Raw genomic sequence first — 21,715 nt, forward strand, 5'->3', positions numbered from 1 at the left:
GCTGTTTCTCCTCTAGTGCTTCCCCTAGGTGTTCCCTGTGCTGTGTCTTCTTGCTCTCACTGTGCTGGGTGCTTCGTGCTGCTCCAGTCCATAGCTTTGCCTGGGAAGGACTGTGTTCTATCCAGGTGTTGCCTGAGGGCTCAGCTCACAGAGCATATCCTCAGGACAGCCTGGAGGGGAGCAGCCAGTGCCGTGAGGATGGAGCTACTCTACTGAGGGGTCAGTGGGAGGCATGTGGAGTGGGAACCACATGCCTCAAACATGGAGGGTCCTGTGGTGGAGGTTGTATGTGGGTAGGAGGGGAAAATGGCTCTTGGGACAGGGTGAGTGTTCGCTCAGGAATAAACCCAACCCAGACAGCATCTTCTTCTGACCTGGGTGTTTAACTTTCCTTCATTTTCTCTTTTCGTTATAAGAATAGTTTCTTAAGGGTCGCTTGTGGCAGGTGTGGTGCACTGTCCTCATAACTCCAGGGATACTTCAGCAGCTGCCGGTGTGAGGGGTGATACTCATCCAGAAGCTTTGCTCTGGCTTATTCTGTCCCAGGATTAGAGTTTCCTGGTTGTCTTATACCAACCTAAGTCTGATTTGGGATCAGGTGCTTCAGCTGATTGAGCTGGAAACCCAGTTTGGGAAGGGTGTGAGGAGGAGTAAGGCAAGAGCCAACCCTTTCTGCAGGTTTCGATCAGCTAAAACCCATCCCAGAACGGCGCCAGCAGCGTCTCTCCCATGTCTCTAGCATCGAGCGAGGAGGGACTCACGGACTTTCAGTTCAGGTGCCTCCTCATGGAGCAGCTCCTGCTGCTTGCAAACTCTGATGCTGTGTGTTGCTTTTTGCTGCCTTTTTGCCTTTTTAGTTACATCCTGAGCCCTTAATGGGGCTTAAAGCTCTTGAAGAAAGCCAGTGAAGTTGTTTCTGTTCAAAAAAAAGCTCCATACATTAAATCTAGGCAGCAAAAGGATCATTGACAGTCTGTGCTGCTGGAGCTCAGTGTGTTCCTCCTGCTGAAGCAGGACTGGAGGTGAAGCTGTTTGCCCTAAAGCAGCAGTGGGAATGGGTCAGGCTGGAACTGTTGGAGAACTGGACTTTGGAGTGGGTAGAGTGAGGAGGGGCTGCGTGGTGCCCCTAGGGAGCACAGTGTTCTGTGGGAACACTGAGGCGGCTGGTCCCCAGCTCTATCTCTGGGTGGCCTGAAGAGCTCCCACAGAGGCAGTACACAGATGGAGTTTTAGGTGGCAAAGCAAGGGTGGATATTCATGTTGGTGGCACTGTTCCAAAGCTCGCCATGCCCAGGTGAGCATGTCCTGTGCCAGGACAGAAAGCTGGTGATGCCTAGCACTAGCTTTCTGTCCTGGCACCTTAGGTTTAGGAGCAGGGCCTGGATGTTTGCACTTTGGGACTTGGGCTCTCAAAGACCTCACAGAGAGGCAGTACACGTTACCTTTAGCCTGAGAACAATGCTGATAACGCCAGTGTTTTTAGTTGTGGCTAAGTAATGTTTACTGTGATCAAGGACTTTTCAGTCTCATGCTCTGCCAGTGAGGAGGGGCACAAGAAGCCAAGAGGAAGCAGAGACAGGACACCTGACCCAAACTAGCCAAAGAGGTATTCCAAACCATGGAGCATCATACTCAGGATAGAAACTGGGAGGAGTTAGCCAGGAGGCACCAATCACTGCTGGGATCGGTCAGTGGGTGGTGAGAGATTCTCCTGTGCATCACTTGGATATTCTGAGGGTTTTTTTTTTTTTTGTTTTGGTTTGGTTTTGTCATCCATTATTATCATATTGTTATTGTTGATATTATTTCAATTATCATTACATTTTACTTTAATTTCAGTTACTAAACTGTTCTTATCGCAACCCATGGGTTTCACATTCTTCTGATTCTTGTCCCCATCTCACCTGAGGTGGGGAAGGAGTGGCCATGAGCAAGTGGCTGTGTGGTGCTAGGTTACCAGCTGGGGTTAAACCATGACAGAAAGGGATCTTTCCCAAGGAGCTCTTCCTGCACTTGGAAAGGGTTATGGCCTGGGATATTCAAACCTTGATGGGGACACAAACAGAGGCCTGCAATACTGGAAGAGCACAGGGAGGCTGGATCTCCCAAGGACACTGCTCATCCCCAGAGTTGTGCAGCCAAGGGTCTTTCCTTGAATCCAACCTCCATGGACCGCAACTGGCAGCTTTCCAGTCTCCATCCAGTCCCAACATATGGGGTACTCTGCCTGTGGCTGCCCCAAAGCACCCCATGGCTCCCCTCCATGGGCATTTTGGAGTCCTGGGCTCCTCTCCAGGGGCACCCTGGTCCCTCTCCCCCAGAAGTGCAGCCCCAGATGGGGTTTGTGGCCAAGGTGTCCCCCTTGTCCTCTCTGCCCACCAGATGTCTGCAGACAGGCCCAGGATGAGCCCAGAACTATTTCTGTGCAGCGTGTTGGAAAGAGCACAGCAGGTTCTTAACATCTTTATTAGCTGCTTGGTTGTTTTTTTCCAACACAATAAATCCTCTCTATAGCAACAGGTTAGTTTACATACTGCCATCTCGTGAGTGCTGCAGCCTTGATGCTACTGTGACAAGCCCAGGTTGCACTTGGACAGGAAAATGCATTAAATTCCTCTGTGACTGGGGAAAATAGGAAAACCAACAAACCCCAAAAGAACAGGCCACCAGGGAAAACCAAACCAACCAACAAAACCAGGGTGAGGAACTGAAGCACAGCCAGACCACCTCCAGGGGAGCCACATAGCACCACTGGGATGAGAATGCAAGGGTGGGTGAACCCAGGAAGGTCAGGGAATGCACCAACCCTTATATGTATCATGTATATAGGTATCTTTATATATAATCATCTGGAAGGACAAACTGAGAAAACAAGAGATCGCAGCAGTACCTACAATAAAAAGGAGCTACACAGCTTTCAGAGTCACACTGAGAAGGAAGCACATGGCAGAACCAAGTGGGGGACACATGGGGACACTGGTGTTTTGTGGTGTGATTCAGAGAAATCTCCAGGAACTCACCAACAAAGTTTAAGTTGACAAGCAGGTATTTATTGCGGTGCCGGGAGACATGGGGGATACCTCCACCTAGCGTGTCTCAGCCAAACTTCAAACAGACTGTGGTTATATTGGTGTTTAACATACATATTCATTAAACGTCATACATACTCATTAATCATCCAAGAACCGCTTTACATAATTCCATGCCCATTTTCACATGCGCACAGCAACGTAGTAGTGGTCTTTTGGGGTTGTTTACTTTTTCCAACAATCTTCTTCACTTCTAACAGCCTATGAAGCATGCGCAGTAGATAATGCTTACACCAGCTGAATTGGTTTGGTAACACTGCAGACACAGCAATCATCCTGTCCTTCTACTTACCAGTTAGCTTAGCTGCAGCCCATTCTGGACACCTGCTAGTTTCAGATACTTTTTATCTGCGCACCCTGGTTTTCTATCCTGTTTTTCTTACACTTATTTTTGTACTAAGGTCATAAGGACCTAAAACTACACCAACTACAACGGTTTATATCATACATGAATTCTCATTATGTTCTCTAGCTACTCTATTTTCTTCTGTGAAACATACCTGTTATTTTCCATTGCTACTGTTACAAAGACATCAAACTTAATGTTACTTAGAACTGATTCTACTTATTTACAAAGGTTTGCATTTCATTTTGTGCCTCCTTGTCTCAGGTGGCCGTTTGATAGGGTGGGTCAGGGCATGGGTCTTGCAGCCAAAAGCCCTTGTGCACATTCTGTGAGCTCTGTGCCCCCTGCTGTGGAGTGGGGATGAGGCCTGGGGGGCAGTTACTTTGGGGGAACTGGGTGGGACCTGCTCACCCAGCTGGTAGTGCCCAGTGGGTTCCCTCCAGGTCCCTGCTCAGGTCCCCCACAAAGGCCTGAGTGCCCATTGCCACTGCCCCTAGTGCAGGAGGGCCTGGGCTCTGTGCAGGGTAGGGTAGGGATGGCAGCGGGGGCCACGTGGGTTATGCAGTGACACAGCTCTCCATGTCCAGCACAGACTGGATCCACTGGAGCCAGTGGCTGGATGGGCTGAAAAGCTTGGGGAGAGCTAAACCCTTGAGACACCCCACTCTGCATGTGAGATGCTGGGGGGAGAAGGGGTTATGTGGGCCATGATGAGTGGCCAGCTCTGTGGGCAAAGCCAGCCACTGGCAAGCTCTCCACATCCAGGTCACCCCACACTAACAGAATCTTACAGTGATGCACCCTGCAGGGCAGAGAGTGCTGAGGGGTCCCCAGCATTGCAGAGGGGGGTGGGAGTGTCTCATTGCTCTTGGCTTCTTGCAGTTACACCCACAGGCTGTGGTGAAACTGGAGGGGGATTTGCCATGTCACATATTAAACCCAGTGGCCAGGGACTAAGCAAGTCAGAACATACAGCTCCCCTTTACCCCCAACCAAGGAAGTGCCAACAAAGTCAAAACACAGCACTGCACCAGTTACCAAGAAAGAGAAAAAATGACTGCTACTGCTAAACCCAGGACAATGTGCAAGAGCAGAGATGGGGGACCCTCCCCCACATGATACCTTCCTGCCCCAATGGCTTCTGGAGCAGGGCTGAGCCCACTGCTCCAGGGCAACCTTCAGGGTACATGACCAGGGCATGGGGACAGTTTGGGATGTGATTTCTCACAATGCTGGGCCAGCTCCAGTGCAGCAGGTCCTGGGTGTGCTGGGGATCCTGTACCAGCTCTCCTCAGGGAGGACTGGTTGGGAGAAAGGGAGCTGCATCACCGGGAAGGGCCCAGGGACCTCCCCCAGTGAGCACTGTTCCCTGTCTTCCTTCTGGCTTGGCCAGATGTCGGTTGATACCTGGGCAACAACCTACCTCCTGCGCCTTCCATGTCCTGCTGTCCTGTCCCATCCCATCATCCTATCCCCACCTCACCCTGCTCCCTCCATTCTGTCCCCACCACCACCTACCCTCCAAAGCCAGAGCCAGGCCGATGCTGGGAAGGTTGAGGACTGATGTAGAACCATGGTGACCGCTGGACGGAGCCAGGAGTTGAAGGCTGGGATGCAATGCCCCTCTCCTCTGATACCAGACAAGGGCCAATGGCCAAGAAGACAAATTGACCCTGAAGGAGTGAGGGCCCTGGTGGAGGATGTTGACAGGGCAGGCAGGTGCTGGTGTGATGATGATGGGTGGGAGATGGCTCTGGAGAAGACGTCAGTGGCAGGCGTAGACCTCAGCACGATATCTCCATGGTGTGGTTGATCTGCCCCATGGTCTCGGTGCCCTCTGAGTGGGTACAGGCATGCGGACAGGTGCCATCCACAGAGCTGGTGCTAGTGAGGGAGGCTATGCGGGAGTGTGCCAGCTGGGTCATACTGGCAGATGGCACTGCATGGGCACAGACATGAATGGGCTGCTCAGTTTCCTCTGAAAATCCAGCAGGATCTGAGCCAACAGTGACTCAAACAAGAAAAGCCACAGGTCTCCCTCCCTGAGGCAAATGACACTGGGCACTAGCTTGAAGCATGCAGTGTTGTGACAACATGAGCAAGCTCCAGGCTGGCAAAGGACAGCAGGGCAGGGACAGCGGCCCCTGGACAAGTTGCACACTGGGAACATTGAATCATAGAATCATGGAATGGTTAGGGTTGGAAAGGACCTTAAGATCATCAAGTTCCAATCCCCCTGCCATGGGCAGGGACACCTCGCTCTAAACCATATTACCCAAGGCCTTGTCCAACCTGGCCTTGAACACTGCCAGGGATGGAGCATTCACAACCTCCCTGGGCAACCTATTCCAGTGCCTCACCACCCTAACAGGAAAGAATTTCCTCCTTATATCCAATCTAAACTTCCCCTGTTTAAGTTTTAACCCATTACCTCTTGTCCTATCACTACAGTCCCTAATAAAGAGTCCATCCCCAGCAACCCTATATGCCCCCTTCAGATACTGGAAGGCTGTTATGAGGTCTCCACGCAGCCTTCTCTTCTCCAGGCTGAACAGTCCCAACTTTCTCAGCCTCTCTTCATATGGGAGGTGCTCCAGTCCCCTGATCATCCTCGTGGCCCTCCTCTGGACTTGTTCCAACAGATCCATGTCCTTTTTATGTTGAGGACACCAGAACTGCACACAATACTCCAAGTGAGGTCTCACGAGAGCAAAGGGGCAGGATCACCTCCTTCGACCTGCTGGTCACACTCCTTTTGATGCAGCCCAGGATACGGTTGGCTTTCTGGGCTGCAATTGCACACTGCAGCCGCTCATGTTCATTTTCTCATCGACCAGCACCCCCAAGTCCTTCTCCGCAGGGCTGCTCTGAATCTCTTCTCTGCCCAGCCTGTAGCTGTGCCTGGGATTGCTCCGACCCAGGTGTAGGACCTTGCACTTGGCATGGTTAAACTTCATGAGGTTGGCATCAGCCCACCTCACAAGCGTGTCAAGGTCCCTCTGGATGGCATTCCTTCCCTCCAGCGTATCAACTGAACCACACAGCTTGGTGTCATCAGCAAACTTGCTGAGGGCGCACTCAATCCCACTGTCCATGTCAGCGACGAAGATGTTAAACAAGACCGGTCCCAACACCGATCCCTGAGAGACACCACTCGTTACAGGTCTCTAGGCGGACGTTGAGCAATTGACCACAACTCTTTGTGCGTGGCCATCCAGACAGCTCTTTATCCACCGAGTGGTCCATTCATCAAATTGATGTCTCTCCAATTTAGAGACAAGAATGTCATGTGGGACAGTGTCGAACGCTTTACACAAATCCAGGTAGATGATATCAACTGCTGTACCGCTGTCTATCAGTTCTGTAGCCCCATTATAGAAGGCCACAAAATTGGTCAGGCAGGATTTCCCCTTGGTGAAGCCATGCTGGCTGTCACCAAGCACCTTGTTGTTTTTCATGTGCTGCTTACCAGTCCCCAGACAGAGTTCCATACTCTCCAGCCTATTCCTAACATAAAGGGCAACTCCCCCTCCGCGCCTGCCAGGACTGCCTTTTCTAAAGAGTCTGTAACCTTCCATTCCAACACTCCAGTCATAGGAGCCATCCCACCATGTTTCTGTGATGCCTATAATATCATACCCCCGTAGACAAGCACACATCTCTAATCCCTCTTGTTTGTTCCCCATGCTACGGGCATTTGTATAGAGGCATCTGAGCCGAGCTCCAAATGAAGCCAGCTCATTGGCAGGAGCAGCCAGAACATCTCTGCATTGCTCCGAGCATTTATTATAGGTGCTGGCAACTGACTGGGTGTGTTGGGATGGAATGATGCCCCCCTCCCCCAGCTGTCCTGGGTTTAGCAGCAGCAGTCATTTTTTCTCCTTCTTGGTAGCTGGTGCAGTGCTGTGTTTTGACTTTCGGGCTGGGAACAAAGCTGATAAAAATGATGTTTTGGTTTGGCCAAGGACTTTGTGAGCCTCATGCTCTGCCAGGGAGGAGGGGAAGCCGGGAGGAAGCAGAGACAGGACACCTGACCCAAACTGACCAAAGAGGTATTCCATACCACAGCACGTCATGCCCAGGGGGGAACTGGGAGGTACCCGGAAGGACAGGGGGTCGGCCGGGTCGGACTGGTGGTTCGGCGCGTGGTATTGTACTCCTTTCCTTTGCTATTTTCTCTTATCATTGTTGTCGTTGGTGGTAGCGGTGGTGATTCGTATTGTACATTAGTTGCTAGACTGTTCTTATCTCAGCCCGTGGGAGTTGCATTCTTTCGATTGTCCTCCCCATCCCTCTGGGAGTGGGGAAGGGGGGGCAGCCCCTGGGGAAGGGGGGGGACACTAACGTGGGCCTCGATTGCTTCCAGCCTGGCACCACTCACTGGGAGTAAGTGCACAAACTGTCTGGCAGGGTTTAAACCACGACACCAACACATCTAGTTTAAAGCCTCCTTGACCAGTCTGGCAAGCCTCCTACCAAAACTGCTCTTCCCCTTCTTTATCAGACCAGCTCCACCAGCCCCCGCTAGACCTGGCCTACAAACTTGGGTCCCGTGTTCAAGACACCCAAACCCCTGACTGTGACACCACCCTTTTAACCATTTATTAATCTGGCTAATCCTCCTAGATTTTTTTAGGTCCTCCCCTGTATCCTGAAGAATAGACGAAAAGACTATCTGAGCTCCAGAGCCCTTAACCACCTCTCCCAGGGCTCTGTAGTCCTTCTTTATGTTCCCCAGGCTACTACTATCTGTATCCCTAGCACCCACATGTATCACCAGAAGTGGGTAATAGTCCATGGGGCTTACCAGAGCAGGCAGCCTCTCTGCCACATCCCTGATCCGTGCCCCTGGTAGGCAACACACTTCCCTTGAGACCGAGTCAGGCCGACAGATAAGTGCTTCTGTCCCTTTCAAAGTAGAATCCCCTACTACTACGACCCGTCGCTTTTTCCTGGCAGCACCAGTAGAAATCTTCTTTACTAGTGAATCAGCCGGATGTTTCTGGCAGAAGTGCATTTCCTCATGAGCCCCCTGCAGGACAGCAAAGCGGTTCTGTGTGGGGGCAACAGGATTAGGAGGAAGTCCCTTGCTTTTAATTGTCCTTTTCCTCCTTTTTTTGTTGTTGTGTTTTTTTTTGTCACCAATTCCCAGCTTTGAGGGTTAACAACCTCCTTCTTTCCTCCATGAGCTACAGGGGAAGCTTGAGGACTCTGCACAGTTTGGGCAGGGAGCAAGCATTCCTGCTTCCTCTCAGCTACCCTGACATCTTGTAGCCTATTAATAGCTTCCTGCAGCTCAGCCACCTGCTGCAGGAATACATATCCTGGGAATGTGACCACTGGGCATGATGCAGTGGGGACCCTGTTCACCATGCTTCAGGCAAGGAGTGAGCCAGGATGGGAGTGCTTTGGGCTCACCAGGGTGTACAGAGATGGTGCCAACCCTCCTCCATCCAGGATGCACAGTGGGCACTGCCAAGACTTGCCCACTTGGTGGGGGATTTCTCTGAATCTCATTTCTCAGCCCTCAGCCATGGGTCAGGGGGCTCATCTCAGGCAAAGCGGAGCAAGATAGGACATCTGGCTGGGAAGGGCCATTTCAGCACCCAGGCTGCTCCCAAAGGTGCTCAGGCAGCTCAAGGGCACAGGCTGGGCAGCACCATGCAGCAGCAGGCACTGAGCAGTACCTGAGCCTCCACTTAGCCGCTGACCCTTCAGGTGGGCAACTGGCAGCAGTGGGGTGTAACAGGGGCAGGGAGGGCAGAGAGACGCCATCAGCCAGGCTGGCTGCTCTGCGGGGCCAGGACACCTCCACCCCCCCAGCCCCACATGTGCATGCACATGGACCTGCACATGTGCATACAGACTTTCACACACATATGTATACATGGACCTTCACGCATATGCACGCACAAGTGTGCACACAGACCTGCACATACACATGCATACACACATGTCCTCATGGACCTACACACACCTATGTGAACAGACTTGTGCACATGGATTCTGTGTGTCTGTGCATGCACACAAAGTCCCTGCTTGTGCACGCTCACATACAGGTATGTGTGCACACATGCACAGACATGCTGTCCACACACACATGTACACACAGAGCCCTTGTACACACATCTGTGTGCATGTGGAGCCTGCTCACACCCCACCCCATTCCCCCCCCCCCCCAAAGACAAGGATAAATACACCACAGACACACATGCAGCTCTCCCTCAGGATGGGTACACCAGGGTACCAGGCTCCTCTCCTGCAGCCAGGTCAGCACACACACACACATGAGCACACACGCATGTGCACATGCAGACACATGTCAGCCCCATGCCCAGCCCAGTACTCACTGTAGCCCATGCCCTGGAGGAAGTACTTGAAGGCCTCAGTCAGCTTGCCGGGCTGTGGGAGAGAGCAGAGGTGAGGGACAGCACCAAGGCATGTCTCAGGCCCAGTATACCCAATCTGGGGACACTGTGAGGGCTCACCTGTGTGACCTGGGGCAGCCCACCGGAGTCAGCCATCTGCAGAGACAAGGTCCTGTTTAGTCTGGGAGGGAGCCTTCGCCACCCACCCTGTCCCCTGGTACCCAGGGTGACACTGCTGGGGCCACCCTGCTCTTCTCATGGCCAAGATGGACCATCCATGGCCAGGATGGACCTAGAATGGGGAGATAGGGACACCCTGCAACCCTGGGGATGAGGGGAATGGGCACTTGATGGGCAGCAGGGACCTCCTGGCTGCCTCTGCCACTGGCCTACCTTCAGGAAGGTGGTATTGGTGGGGTCCAGCTTGGAGTTACACTCCACCTGCAGGCAAGAGGGGTGATAATAGCACCCTGGGATGCCCTGAGCTGGGCAGAAGTTGCACATGGGTAGTGCCACTGGCCCATGGCACTTCAGTGGCACATCCCACCCCCAGCCAGGTGGAGACAGGAAGGCAATCCCTGAACCTGCACACATGGGACTGAGGGGACCTTTCTCCTGCCAGGCATCCTGTGTGTCACACATATGTACAAGCATGTGTGTATGCACAGAGACACACATGCTGGAGGGGGTTGTGCATGTACTTACACATTACATGCAAGTGTGGTCACCTGCACAATACCTGAGGCTGATTGATTGTGCAAGCATGGACGACACGTGTGTGCCAGCAGCTCTTTGAGTGCATGTGGCCAAGCAGGGAGGGTGCCTGTGTGCCAGCACATCCGAGTGTGCACACTGTGTGCATCTGGGCATAAGAGGAAGGGGAGATTTACAGGTGTGTCACCATGCACATGTACACATGAGCAGGTAGGTTGGTACATGAGCACGCTCCTGCACATGGGTGCTCACGTATATCTGAGCAGCCATATGTGTGTGTGCCCATGTAGTGATGGGCACTACCACTCCGCAGGCACTACCCCATCACTCACCACCCCTTCTTCAGCAGGCGCATTGTCTCCAACCACCAGCATCACAGGGCAGCTGGAAGTGAGAGGAGGAAAAGGCACAGTCAGGGTTTGGCCTGGGAGGACTCCACTGCCCTGGGACCAACCCTATACCATTCTGGTGCAACTCCTACCGCAGTGTCTTGGCGTTGGGCACAGTCCCAGGCTGGTTTATGTCCAGATCCCTGCGGCTGATGGAGGAGAAAGAGGGTGAGTGTGACCCTACGGGCCAGTGCTGCCACTGATGCCATAGCACAAGAGCTGCTATGCTTCATAGCACTGCCAGCTCTGGGAAGCAGCGCCCAGCCCCACTGCCCCAGCATGCTGTGGATGGAGAACCCCACATCCATCTCTGCCATGACCCAAGTAGGGTGCAGCACCCAGTGCAATAACAAGGCTCCCAACCCCCTGCATGACGGGACAGCATCTCTGTCCCCTTCTCTGTGCTAGCACCCAGTGCAGTAACAAGGCTCCCAACCCCCTGCATGATGGGACAGCATCTCTGTCCCCTTCTCTGTGCTAGCACCCAGTGCAGGAAACAGGGGACATGCAGGCTCTGGGACATAGCAAGGCTCTGCATCCCTGGCCAGCACCAGCAGCAAGCTCTACACTGCTGCCTGTGCCGGAGGGTGATGGCAGCACTCAACGAAGCCAGGTGTCCCACCAGCACTGCAGCCTGGCGCAGATGGGAAGCCCAGACACTCACCTGTTGTACATGTTGAGGAAGAGCTGGAGGTTGAACTGGTTCACCATGCTGCTGATCTGCTGCCGGTAGCTCTGCACCAGCTCTGTGTTGTTCATGAGCTCTTCCTGTGCCAGCAGGGGTGGGGATCAGGGCAGGCACTGCCTGATGCCATGCAGACACCACACTCCCCCCCAACCTGCCTATGCTGTGCCAGAGAGGGAAGATGCTGGGCCATGCAGCTGGGCACAGTGGAGCTGCAGGCATCATTCCCAGGAAGGATGTGGGCATGAGTCACACACTTGTGAAGGCTAAGCCCCAGATCAGGCAGGGCTTGACTAACCTCATCCCTGTGGATATAGGGCAGGTCCAATGCCACATGGCAAGGCACAGCCCACAGGGATGCAGGATGAGAAGCTGGTGACCATCAGGATGCATCGGGATCACTTACCTGGCTGAAGAGGTGGGAGAGGACAGTATCCAGCAGTGTGCTGGTGAGGCCAGAAAGCTGTGGAGGGAGCACAGGGAGTTACAGTGCCACTTAGCTGGCTCCTGCCCCAGGGAGCGGGGTCAGGGCTCTGCCCACCTTGGCAGCTGCCCAGTCAATCCAGCCTTTGCCGTTGGGGTCAATGTTCATGAGGACCAGTCCTTCAACCAGGTTGGGGAAGATGAGCTGCAGCAAGCAAGAGGGGCAGTGCTCAGGGGGGTAGGGCAGCCCCCACCAGCACCACTGCCCACTGCACTGGGAGCAATGGGAGACCTGTGGCAAGACCTGGCCAGCATGACCACATTGTCATCCTGGGCCCCCATTCCTCCAGGAGCCTTCACAGGGTCACAGCCTGCCCAGGGGTGTCAGATCCTGGTCTTCCCCATGCCCTGGGCTGACAGCAGCTACAGGTAACTCAGGGCCAGCCCAGCCCAGCCCCAGCTCACCGCAAACTTGGCCAACACGTAGGCTCCTGCCCCAACACCAATCCCGATCACGTACTTGAACCTGGAAAGTGAAGAGGTATGGGGGGCCAGTGGGCTCCAGCATGGGTTCCCTGGGGCACCCCTCCACCTGCAGCACAAGGGCACATGCACGATGCCAGCTTACTGGGACACCTCCCCAGCCCCAAAGCATTGTCCTCTGCCCATCTCTGCCCAGCACCCCCAACCAGCAGTGCAGAGGGGAGGTGACTTACCCAAAGTGCTGCACCACACTGGGGAGCATGGCAGCCAGCTGGTCCATGGATGGGTACTGGTACCTGCAGCACAGGGGGGCACAGGATGATGTTATGGGATGCAGAGCAGGAATGCTGGGACAGGGCATCAGGGCTGCCTGGAGTGGGCAAGGAATTGTCATCCACCTGAAATCCACCCTGTTTGTCTGCCACAGGCTTTGACACGGGTCAGAGAGACCTGCAGGCAGGGCACAACTGCTCAGGCAGCAGCAGCCCATGGGCAGGGTGGTGACATCCCAGTGGGCAGGGAGGTGACAGAGAAGTTACATGCCCATGGCCAGGGAAGTGACATCCCAGCAGGCAGGGAGGTGACACCCTGTGGGCATAGTGAGCCCCTGAATCTGGCACCTACCCCTGAGGGAACTGCGAGGCTCCTGCCTGCTGGCCCAGTGCATCCACATGGCACACCACAAAGTGCTTCGTGATCTCCTGCATGTCCTCATAGTTGAAGAAGGTATTGAAGCAAAGCTTGTCTGTCAAAGGGTAGGCAGGGATCAGACACTAAACACCCCGGCGCAGGGGCCGGAGAGTATGCAGAAATGTTACCTACGCCTCCCACTGCCCTTCAACCAGGAGATGACATGTCACCAAAGCCCTCCCATCCCCTTCCCGCCAGGCTCCTTGTCCCCACAGCAGAGACCACAGTCACTGTTAGCAAGTCCTGCATCCCTACTGGTGCTGGGAAGCATGGAGATGGACAGACACAGCCAGGAGAATGAGGAGTTTGGGATTGGCCTTGTCAGCTTGGAGGGATGGGACTGGAGAACTCAAAGCCCAGAGCTGCAGGATCACCCTGGGCAGCAGGATCAGTAGCCTGGGGTATTATCAGCCCTATCCAAAATCTCCAGCATGGGCTCAATCAAACATGGGATTTTAGAAATGGTTGCAAATCTCCCTGCTTGGAAACAGTCAAAGAAACAGCCCTGGTGCTGCTGTGGACAGGCCACCACCATTGCAGTGGGATACAGCCATTGTCAGAGCTTGGAGGGGTTCTGCCCCATGGCATCTGTGCCAGGACACCCCTCCTAAAACATAGGGGTGAGGCAGGTTGTAAGGGCCATTGCAACTGACATGGTACATCCCTGGAAGTGAGAATGTTCATTTCTACTCGTAGTGACTCAGCCTCAGCTCCTCCTCACACAGGGCACTGGGCATCCCAGCTTGGCTCAGCTCAGGGATACAGCCCAGGGTCTGGGCTGCAGGTCTAATCATAGAATCAACCAGGTTGGAAAAGACCTTCAAGGTCACCAAGATTACCCAGCACTGCCAAGGCCACCACTAACCCATGTCACTAAGGGACTCAGCAACATGGTTTGTGAACACTTCCAGAAATTGTTCCTCATCTCCATCTAAACCAGATAGCACAGAATCCCCAGATCAGGTCTCTCCTTCCCTACTCTTCCCCATCTCCTTCACACCCCACGACAGGGTGCATGCTCTGGATTCCAATGGGCAGGCAGCAGCAGAAACCCATCCAGCATCCCTCATGTCCCATCCCATCTGATGTGGCCAGCAGGGTGTCCAAGCACTCCTGGCCTGGGCTTTGGGCTGTGCTGAGCATCCAAACCCTCCTGGTGCTATCAGATACCTGGAGGCACCCAACGCAACCTGGGGACCCTCCATGGGAGGCTAACATCCTGCACCCACTGCAGCCCCAAGCTTGCTCCCTTCTGCCCCTGCACCCCATGGCTCAGGGACCTGCACTCACGGTTGAGGCCCACATCGTGGTATGTCAGGATGGCCGGGCGATTCCCCTTGGGAGAGCCCTGGATGACCACATGCAGCAGTCCATAGGGGGTCTCAATGTCATGTTCCTGATGGAAGAGATGGGGTGATGCATTTCCCCCAAAACATCCTCTCATGCTCCATCACCCCAGCCCTCACCCTAGGCAGCTGGACCCCATGGGAGCACAAGGGAAAGGGAAGTAGCCATTACAAGAAAAAACCCAGCTTTGGGCATCCCTGCAGTTGCAGAAGGGAGGCAAATCACAAGGAAGGAAAGGGAGGACTTGGGATAGGATAATGTGATTTAGGATCATGGTGAATCATGGGGTAGGATCACAGGATGGGATCAAGGGATAGAAGTTTGGGATGGGATGGAATGATCCAAGATGTCTTGGGAGACAAGGATCATGGAACAGGACAGGTAGACCACAGCATGGGACAGGAGATCTTCAAGGGCCTGAGACTGGGGGAGTTTGGCAACAGGGTGGGGATGACAGCGTGGCCCAGTTGGCCTGGATTCGTTGTGCCTGGGACAAACAGGCAGAGGTCAGGCCCCAGACACTGCCCTGGGAAACTCTGAAGCCTGATGCCCAAATCACAGATAAAGTAACTTAAAAACATCTCGGTCTGACATGGCTGTGCCCCCATACAGAGACCAGGGCTGCCCTGTGCCTCAGTTTCCCTGGCTGGGAGGGCTCACAGCCATCATCCCCAGCCAGCAAAGGAAAATGAGGCTGCAAGCTGCCTGGGGACAAGGGACCAAGGTCCCCTCCGGATGCCCATCCCTGCCAGCCAGTGACCTTGAATCCAGGATCTGGTGGGAACAGGAACATCATGGGGTGGGCAGAGGATGCTGGCACAATCCTCACTGTGGGAACTGACAGCCTCACAGATGGGCTGGTGGGAGGGGAGCAGGTATGTGGATGCTCCTGTGGGTTATGTGCTGCCAAGGATTCTGAAGGACATGGGCCTGAGGTGGGAGGAACTGCCTAAGGGCATGGTCTCCTCACTGCAGTGCCTCCCCTCACTGAGATCCATTGTCTGGGGGGGGATGCAATGCCTGAGGGCAGCTCAAAAGCTCTGTGGAGACCACACTCTGCTCCCCAAAGGGAACCCAACCCAACCCCACCCCTCATCCACAGCTGCCCCTCCAATCCCCAGGGCTGTATCAGACAGCAGGTAATGAGCAGGGACATCCCCCTGCACCAACGGTGGGAAAACTGAAGCAGAGGAAGGGCCTGGCCCAAGGTCACAGAGCAGGAGGCATCCATGTAGTCTGATCCTGGGCACAGGGCTGCCTCTTTGCCATCCCTGTGCCCATGGTCCTCATCATAGCTCCAACAGCTCAGGCTGCATTCCCACCCCAAAATCACATGCCCAAGGTGGCAGCTCCTTCCCCAGCCCCCCCCCCCCCCCCCATCACACCCCCCCCAGCCAGGCACATCCCTGCCCATGGTGCAGCCTCTGCAGTATTCCTGGGTACCACAGCCCTGCCCTTTGCCGCAGGGATGCTCTCGGGGGGGGGGAAGATAAGGATGTAGGGGATGCAGGCAGCAAGAAGTGGAGAGCACTGACAACCCATGGCCCTAGCAAGAAGTGGAGTAGGGTGAGGTGGAAGAGGAGTGTCACAGCACCCATAGGTGACTCAGACACCCAGCCCTGTACAGGTCACTTAAGTTACTGCTGAGGTAAGTTACTGGTGCCTCTGCACCAGTCTGTTGCCATCAGTGCAGAGACCAAAAAGCATCCAAGAGATTGCTTCAAAACAGCAGGAGACCCTCTCCCTCTGCAGATCTGGGGTGGGGAAGGGGCAAGGTACCACCCCTCCCCCCATCAGCAGCCTCTGCAGCCACACTCAGCCTGGGTGCAGCATCTCAGCTGGGCTCGGGGAGGACATGCTCAAGGACACTGCGTCCCTGAAGCCTGTGGCACATCAGATATGCATCAGTGGGGCTGCAAGAAACAAAAGCTCCCCAGCAGCAGGTTCCCCCTCACCAACCCCTGCCTGCCCCACTCCAAGCCCTGCTGGGTACAAAGGTCCAGCCTCAACGAGCAGGGGAGGTACTTGAGGCAGAACTCGGCAAAGGGAGGGCAGTAAACACGGAGCGGTGGTACCTACCCCATCCCAGCACTCAGGCACGGTGAGGAACTAGGAGGACAAGGATGCTCAGGCAGAGTGGAACAAGAGCAGGGTCCCGGTGCGGGGCACAGTGGTGCAGTGGACTGGGTGAAGCAGAACTCTGAACTGGCTCAGCCCTTCGCCTGGCTTTATAGCAGAGCCCCAGCCCTGTGCTAAGCCCTGCCTCTGCCTCCCTCCCCCCTGAACACAGGTTGGGCTCTATTGCGGGAGCACTGCGATGGAGCCAGCACTCAGCCATTGGCTGCCAACGGAATTAGTCATGCTCCAGTTAGCCCCAAATATCCTTGTTTATGAAGGAAAAACTGCCTGGTGCCATGCAGAGCCTGCTCCATTTTCCCTTCTCAGGCACAGCGGGACAGGCTGGGGTGCCTGGGCACCCAGCACACACGTGTGGCTCCAGCCACATGCAAACATGCAGAATCATGCTGGACCTGTAGCCTGCAGCAATGCACATGCATCAGGAATCACAGCTCAAGCCCCGTGATCTCAGCTTCAACCGGCAGGCTCGTTCCCATGGAGTCTCTGATGTATAATAACAGAGCCCCTTTTCCTTGGGGAGAGCCCTTTCCCTGACCTGGGCAATTGATCACCCAGAGCTGGTGGGAAGCCACCGAACGTGGTGTCCTGCAAACAAGTCAGGGGGTCTGAATGTTGAAGAAAGGATGGACAGGAAGGCAGAGGGATGGCATCCACCCTGCCTGCCCCAAAGAGGTTTTCCTCTGCATTGCTTTGTCCTGCCTGGAGCTCAGAGCCAAGCCCAAGATCCATCTCTGCTAAAGAAGGACCATGTGAGGGGTAAGCCCATCTTCCAGGGGGTCCTGGCACAGGTACAAAGCTGTTCATGGGTTCAGGTGGAATTCTTGCTTTCCTCAGACCATGCTGCCTGTGGAGCCAAAGAGCACAAGCAGCCACAGCCTTCAGGGAAAAGCAAGATATGCAGAGGGGCATGAGCAGGCAGAAAAAATCAGACAGTGGCAAAATAGAGGGAGAAGGGGTGGAAAAGCTGAGGTGAATGCAAAAGGGTTGCAGGGACACGGGAGGGCTGAGCAAGGCTCACTCCATTTGAATGGCACTGAATGTCATTGCCACCCCACTGGCTATGAGACCATCTGCTGGCGGGTGGCCCAGAACTCCAGCAGGGCCAGGGCCCCCAGGTCCCAGGGCAGAGGCTCCTGCCCCATGCATTCCAACAACCTGGCTTATTCCAGCAGCCCCAAGGGCTTTACTGTGGCTAGTGTGAGAATGGGGGACCCCTGCTCCACCCCACAGCCCCCCCCCCAGGCAAGAGCATCTTGGCAAGGGAGCAGTGATGGCTCTGGGGAGGAGCAGAGGGACAGCCAAGAGTTTAACTGGGGCAGGATTAAATACCCCAAAGAGGTGAGGGAAAAGTGCTGGAGTAGGGGAAAAAGGGGAGGTTGCCACTGCACAGCCTGGGGAGCTCATCCTATCCCACCCTGAGGCTCTTGGAGGTGAAGCAGGAGGGCTCAGGGCCTGGCTGGTTTGGGAATGCTGCTTTGATCCTTGCTCAGGTCATCCTTTAGGTACCGAGGTGCATTGCTGGGGCATTTGCTGTCTGGACCCACTCCACATGGGCACCAGCAGGGACATGGGTCAGCATCACTGTGGGCCAATCCCTGAAATACTGGCATGCAAAGGTTGTCCTGGGAGAGTCGTTGCTCTTTAATATCCCCTGCATGCCAACCAAGCCCTGCCCCAGCACAGGTGAGTGAGAGCCATACTGGTGCCCATGGTGTTTTCTTCACCCTCCTCACCCTCACATCAGTGACACCAGGATTCATTTCCCCCCCAGTTGTCAACAGGGACCCTGAGCAAGCAGAGCAAGGAGCAGCCCAGACCTACACAGACTGTCACTCCCAGCCCCAGCATCTCCCCAGCTTTAGGGCTGCTAGGAATGGTATTATTTCTTTTCCACCACTGCCGTCTTTTAAAAACTTAATAATTCATAATTTTAATAATTAATAATATCTCCAAGAGAGACACCAAAAAAGTCCTACTCTGCAAACCACCAGCCCAGCAACCTGATGGAAGTCCTTGCTCCCCACCTGGCTGTACTTGCATGGATGATGGAGACTGAGCAGGTGGGCCCCAAAAGCCTGGGCATCACTTTGGATCTGACAAGAGGGACCTGTGCTCCCTTGCTCTTCTCCCAAGGTGAATGAAATCCAGATTCATTTCACCCTTGCAGGTGCTGCTGTTTCAGTGCCAGACCTGGCAGGGCTCAGACAGCACCATCCAAGCCCACCCTCCTGGTGGTCCCAGCCACTGGCAAAGCAGCAACATAGAACCTGAAGCCAGTCACTGGTGTCCCTTGGGAAGGGGGGATGCTCTGGGAGAGGGATAGGCAGCAAGCTGGGGTCTGGCAGCCCCACTGCCCTTTCTCCCCATCTACTGGTACCCTGGTCTCTGCAGGGGGAGCCTGGTGCAGGATGAGCTTGGGCAGAGGTGTGACAGTTAAGCCCACCAAAGTGGGAGCCAGGCATAAGCTGAGCCACACAAGCCTTGAGGCCATGTCGTGGGGCTCCTACAGAGAGGTGAAATGGAAGTACAAGGTGGGCAGGTGCCAGTCAGGGAGCAGAGGGGCCCTGCTCTCCAAAAGAGGCAATGCCAAAGCCTCTGAAAAAGAAAGGCTTTCAAACATCCTTATGTAAGCAAGGAGCTGGCGTTGCCTAGGAAACCATTGCCATGGCAATGGTGGAGGGGCTTGAAAAGCAGCTTAGCCCTCCTGAGAAGAAATTGACTCTTTTAAAGAGGTTTTGTCCCCGGCTCTTTGCCAAGTGCCCACAGCCACACCCAGTGCCAGAACAGAGATGCCTGATACCATCCCCTCCTTCTGGCATCTGCAATGGATATGCAGCCCCAGGTACAGACACTGACCAGGCACTGTGTCCCCATGGAAAAGGGGGACAGAAGCACCCCTGGGTTCACTCAGCACCCTGCAGCCTTCCCCAGCCTCAGAATGCCATCTCCTGTGGGACCCAGGGGGGGCACCCCCCGTGGCTGGTCCTACCTTCCAGTCTGTGTCTTCTGTGGAGAAAACATCCGGGTTGTCCTGGGGAGAGAAGTAGCCATTAGGGACAGAGACATCCTCCCTCCTCTCATCTAACTCACAAAACCCCCTGACACCATGAGGACCCACTCCCCAGGGCAGTGCTGGCTGCAGGGGGACACGATGTCCACATATGTACACACACACACACACACATCTACAATACCTGTGCGCACACACTACCTGCCAGTGCAAACATACACACCTGCATGAACATATATCATCTGGCAGTGTGCACTTGCAGCCCAGAGCCCCCCCCCCCATGTGCTGGGCTGCACCCCAAAGTGTGAGCAGCAGGTCGAGGGAGGGGATTCTCCCCCTCTGCTGCACTCTGGGGAGACCCCCCCTGCAGTCCTGATCCAGCTCTGGGGCAGCAGCACAAGAGGGATGTGGAGCTGCTGGAGCGAGTCCAGAGGAGACAATGGAGATACTGCAAGGGCTGAAGCAGCTCTGCTCTGGAGCCAGGCTGAGAGAGCTGGTCTGGGTCAGCCTGGAGAAGAGAAGGCTCCTGAAGGGGAGACCTTAGAGCAGCTGCCAGTGTCTGAAGGGGGCCTACAAGGATGCCAGAGAGGGACTCTTCATCAGGGACTGTACCGATGGGTCAAGGGGGAATGGATTTAAACTTAAATAAGGGAAGTTCAGGTTAGATATTAGGAAGATGCTCTTCCCTGTGAGGGTGCTGAGGCACTGGCACAGGGTGCCCAGAGAAGCTGTGGCTGCCCCGTCCCTGGCAGTGTTCAAGGCCAGGTTGGACAGGGCTTGGAGCAACCTGATCTAGTGGAAGGTGTCCCTGCCCATGGCAGGGGGTTGGAACTGGATGATCTTAAGGTCCTTTCCAACCCAAACCAGTCTAAGATTCCATGATGATCACACCAAACCAGAACCTGTGCTCACCCATGCACGTGCAATATTCTTCCATCCAGAGGGACCTTGACATGATTGTGAGGTGGGCTGATGCCAACCTTATGAAGTTTAACCATGCCAAGTGCAAGGTCCTACACCTGGGTCGGAGCAATCCCAGGCACAGCTGCAGGCTGGGCAGAGAAGAGATTCAGAGCAGCCCTGCGGAGAAGGACTTGGGGGTGTTGGTCGGTGAGAAAATGAACATGAGCCAGTTTCAGTGTGAGCTCGCAGCCTAGAAAGCCAACCGTATCCTGGGCTGCATCAAAAGGTAGCGTGGAAGATTTGAATAAAAAACCTGCTGTCCTCACAACTTCCAACAGGCTGAACATCCTGAAACAACCTTTCATCACTCACCTTTTTTGCCCATCTCTTCTTCAGCTGCAAACTTGTTAGTGTGTTTTAAGATCAAAACAGCAAACCCAACCCAAAACTGCTGAAGGCCTGGTTCTGTCCCCTTCTTTCCTGAGGGAATTTCCCTTTTGGAGCAATGGAAGGTGCAGTACCAGGTATGCTCACAGACTACACAAAACAAGAGAGCTGTTGGTGGTTGAAGGACAGGCATCTCATTGGTTTGAAACCAATTAGCAAAAAACATTTAATTTCACGGATTTAATTTCACTCAGTTGACTGCAAAGCCCTGCAGTGCAGCTCTCATTTAAAGCAGATGACTGTGGGATAGCTTGAGTGCTACCAGATGACAAGTAATACAGCAGGTCTGAAGAGAAGCACTAGCCCTGTACACAAGCTGCAGTCCTCAGGCAGCAGCATACACATGTAGTCTAGTTCCAAGGATGGAACTGATCATCCCTAGAACTAGTTTAGTTCTAAGGATGATCAGCATCATCCCTGCAAGTACAGAGCCATCACTTTCAGACAGGACTGTCCTGGGTTTAGCAGTAACAGTTATTTTTCTCCATCCTAGTAGCTGGTGCAGTGCTGTGGTTTCGACTTTAGCCTGAGAACAGTGCTGATAGCAAAAACTAAAAACATCGGTGTGTTAAGTAATGCTTACTCCGATCAAGGGCTTTTCAGTCTCATGCTCTGCCAGGGAGGAGGGGAAGCCGGGAGGAAGCAGACACAGGACACCTGACCCAAACTAGCCAAAGAGGTA

General features: G+C 54.3%; 1 protein-coding gene across 6 annotated transcripts; it reads right to left on the reverse strand.

The window, feature by feature from the left end:
• Positions 1-4,522: 4,522 nt before the first annotated feature.
• LOC133220033 (protein NDRG4-like) lies at positions 4,523-16,770 on the reverse strand. 6 transcript variants are annotated; one of them, XM_061367790.1, is made up of 15 exons: positions 16,614-16,639; positions 14,478-14,583; positions 13,122-13,242; positions 12,731-12,793; positions 12,480-12,540; positions 12,133-12,219; positions 11,998-12,054; positions 11,571-11,674; positions 10,999-11,055; positions 10,850-10,901; positions 10,197-10,244; positions 9,924-9,959; positions 9,786-9,837; positions 9,123-9,161; positions 4,523-5,374 (listed from the first exon to the last, which is right to left on the reverse strand). In XM_061367790.1, the coding sequence occupies exons 3-15, from the start codon at positions 13,202-13,204 to the stop codon at positions 5,220-5,222; spliced, it is 894 nt and encodes a 297-aa protein (XP_061223774.1). In that variant the 5' UTR covers positions 13,205-13,242; positions 14,478-14,583; positions 16,614-16,639; the 3' UTR covers positions 4,523-5,219. The 6 variants fall into 6 exon arrangements, with proteins under 6 accessions (XP_061223774.1, XP_061223770.1, XP_061223773.1 ...); XM_061367786.1 differs by lacking the exon at positions 9,123-9,161 and having other exon boundaries at positions 12,731-12,895; positions 13,037-13,242; positions 16,614-16,770; XM_061367789.1 differs by lacking the exon at positions 9,123-9,161.
• Positions 16,771-21,715: the final 4,945 nt, after the last annotated feature.

The sequence above is a fragment of the Neopsephotus bourkii genome, unplaced genomic scaffold (assembly GCF_033783945.1).
Source record: "Neopsephotus bourkii isolate Nb327-2 ecotype Australia unplaced genomic scaffold, CSIRO-AGI_Nbou_v1 NB_1396, whole genome shotgun sequence".
NCBI classification, from domain to species: domain Eukaryota; kingdom Metazoa; phylum Chordata; class Aves; order Psittaciformes; family Psittacidae; genus Neopsephotus; species Neopsephotus bourkii.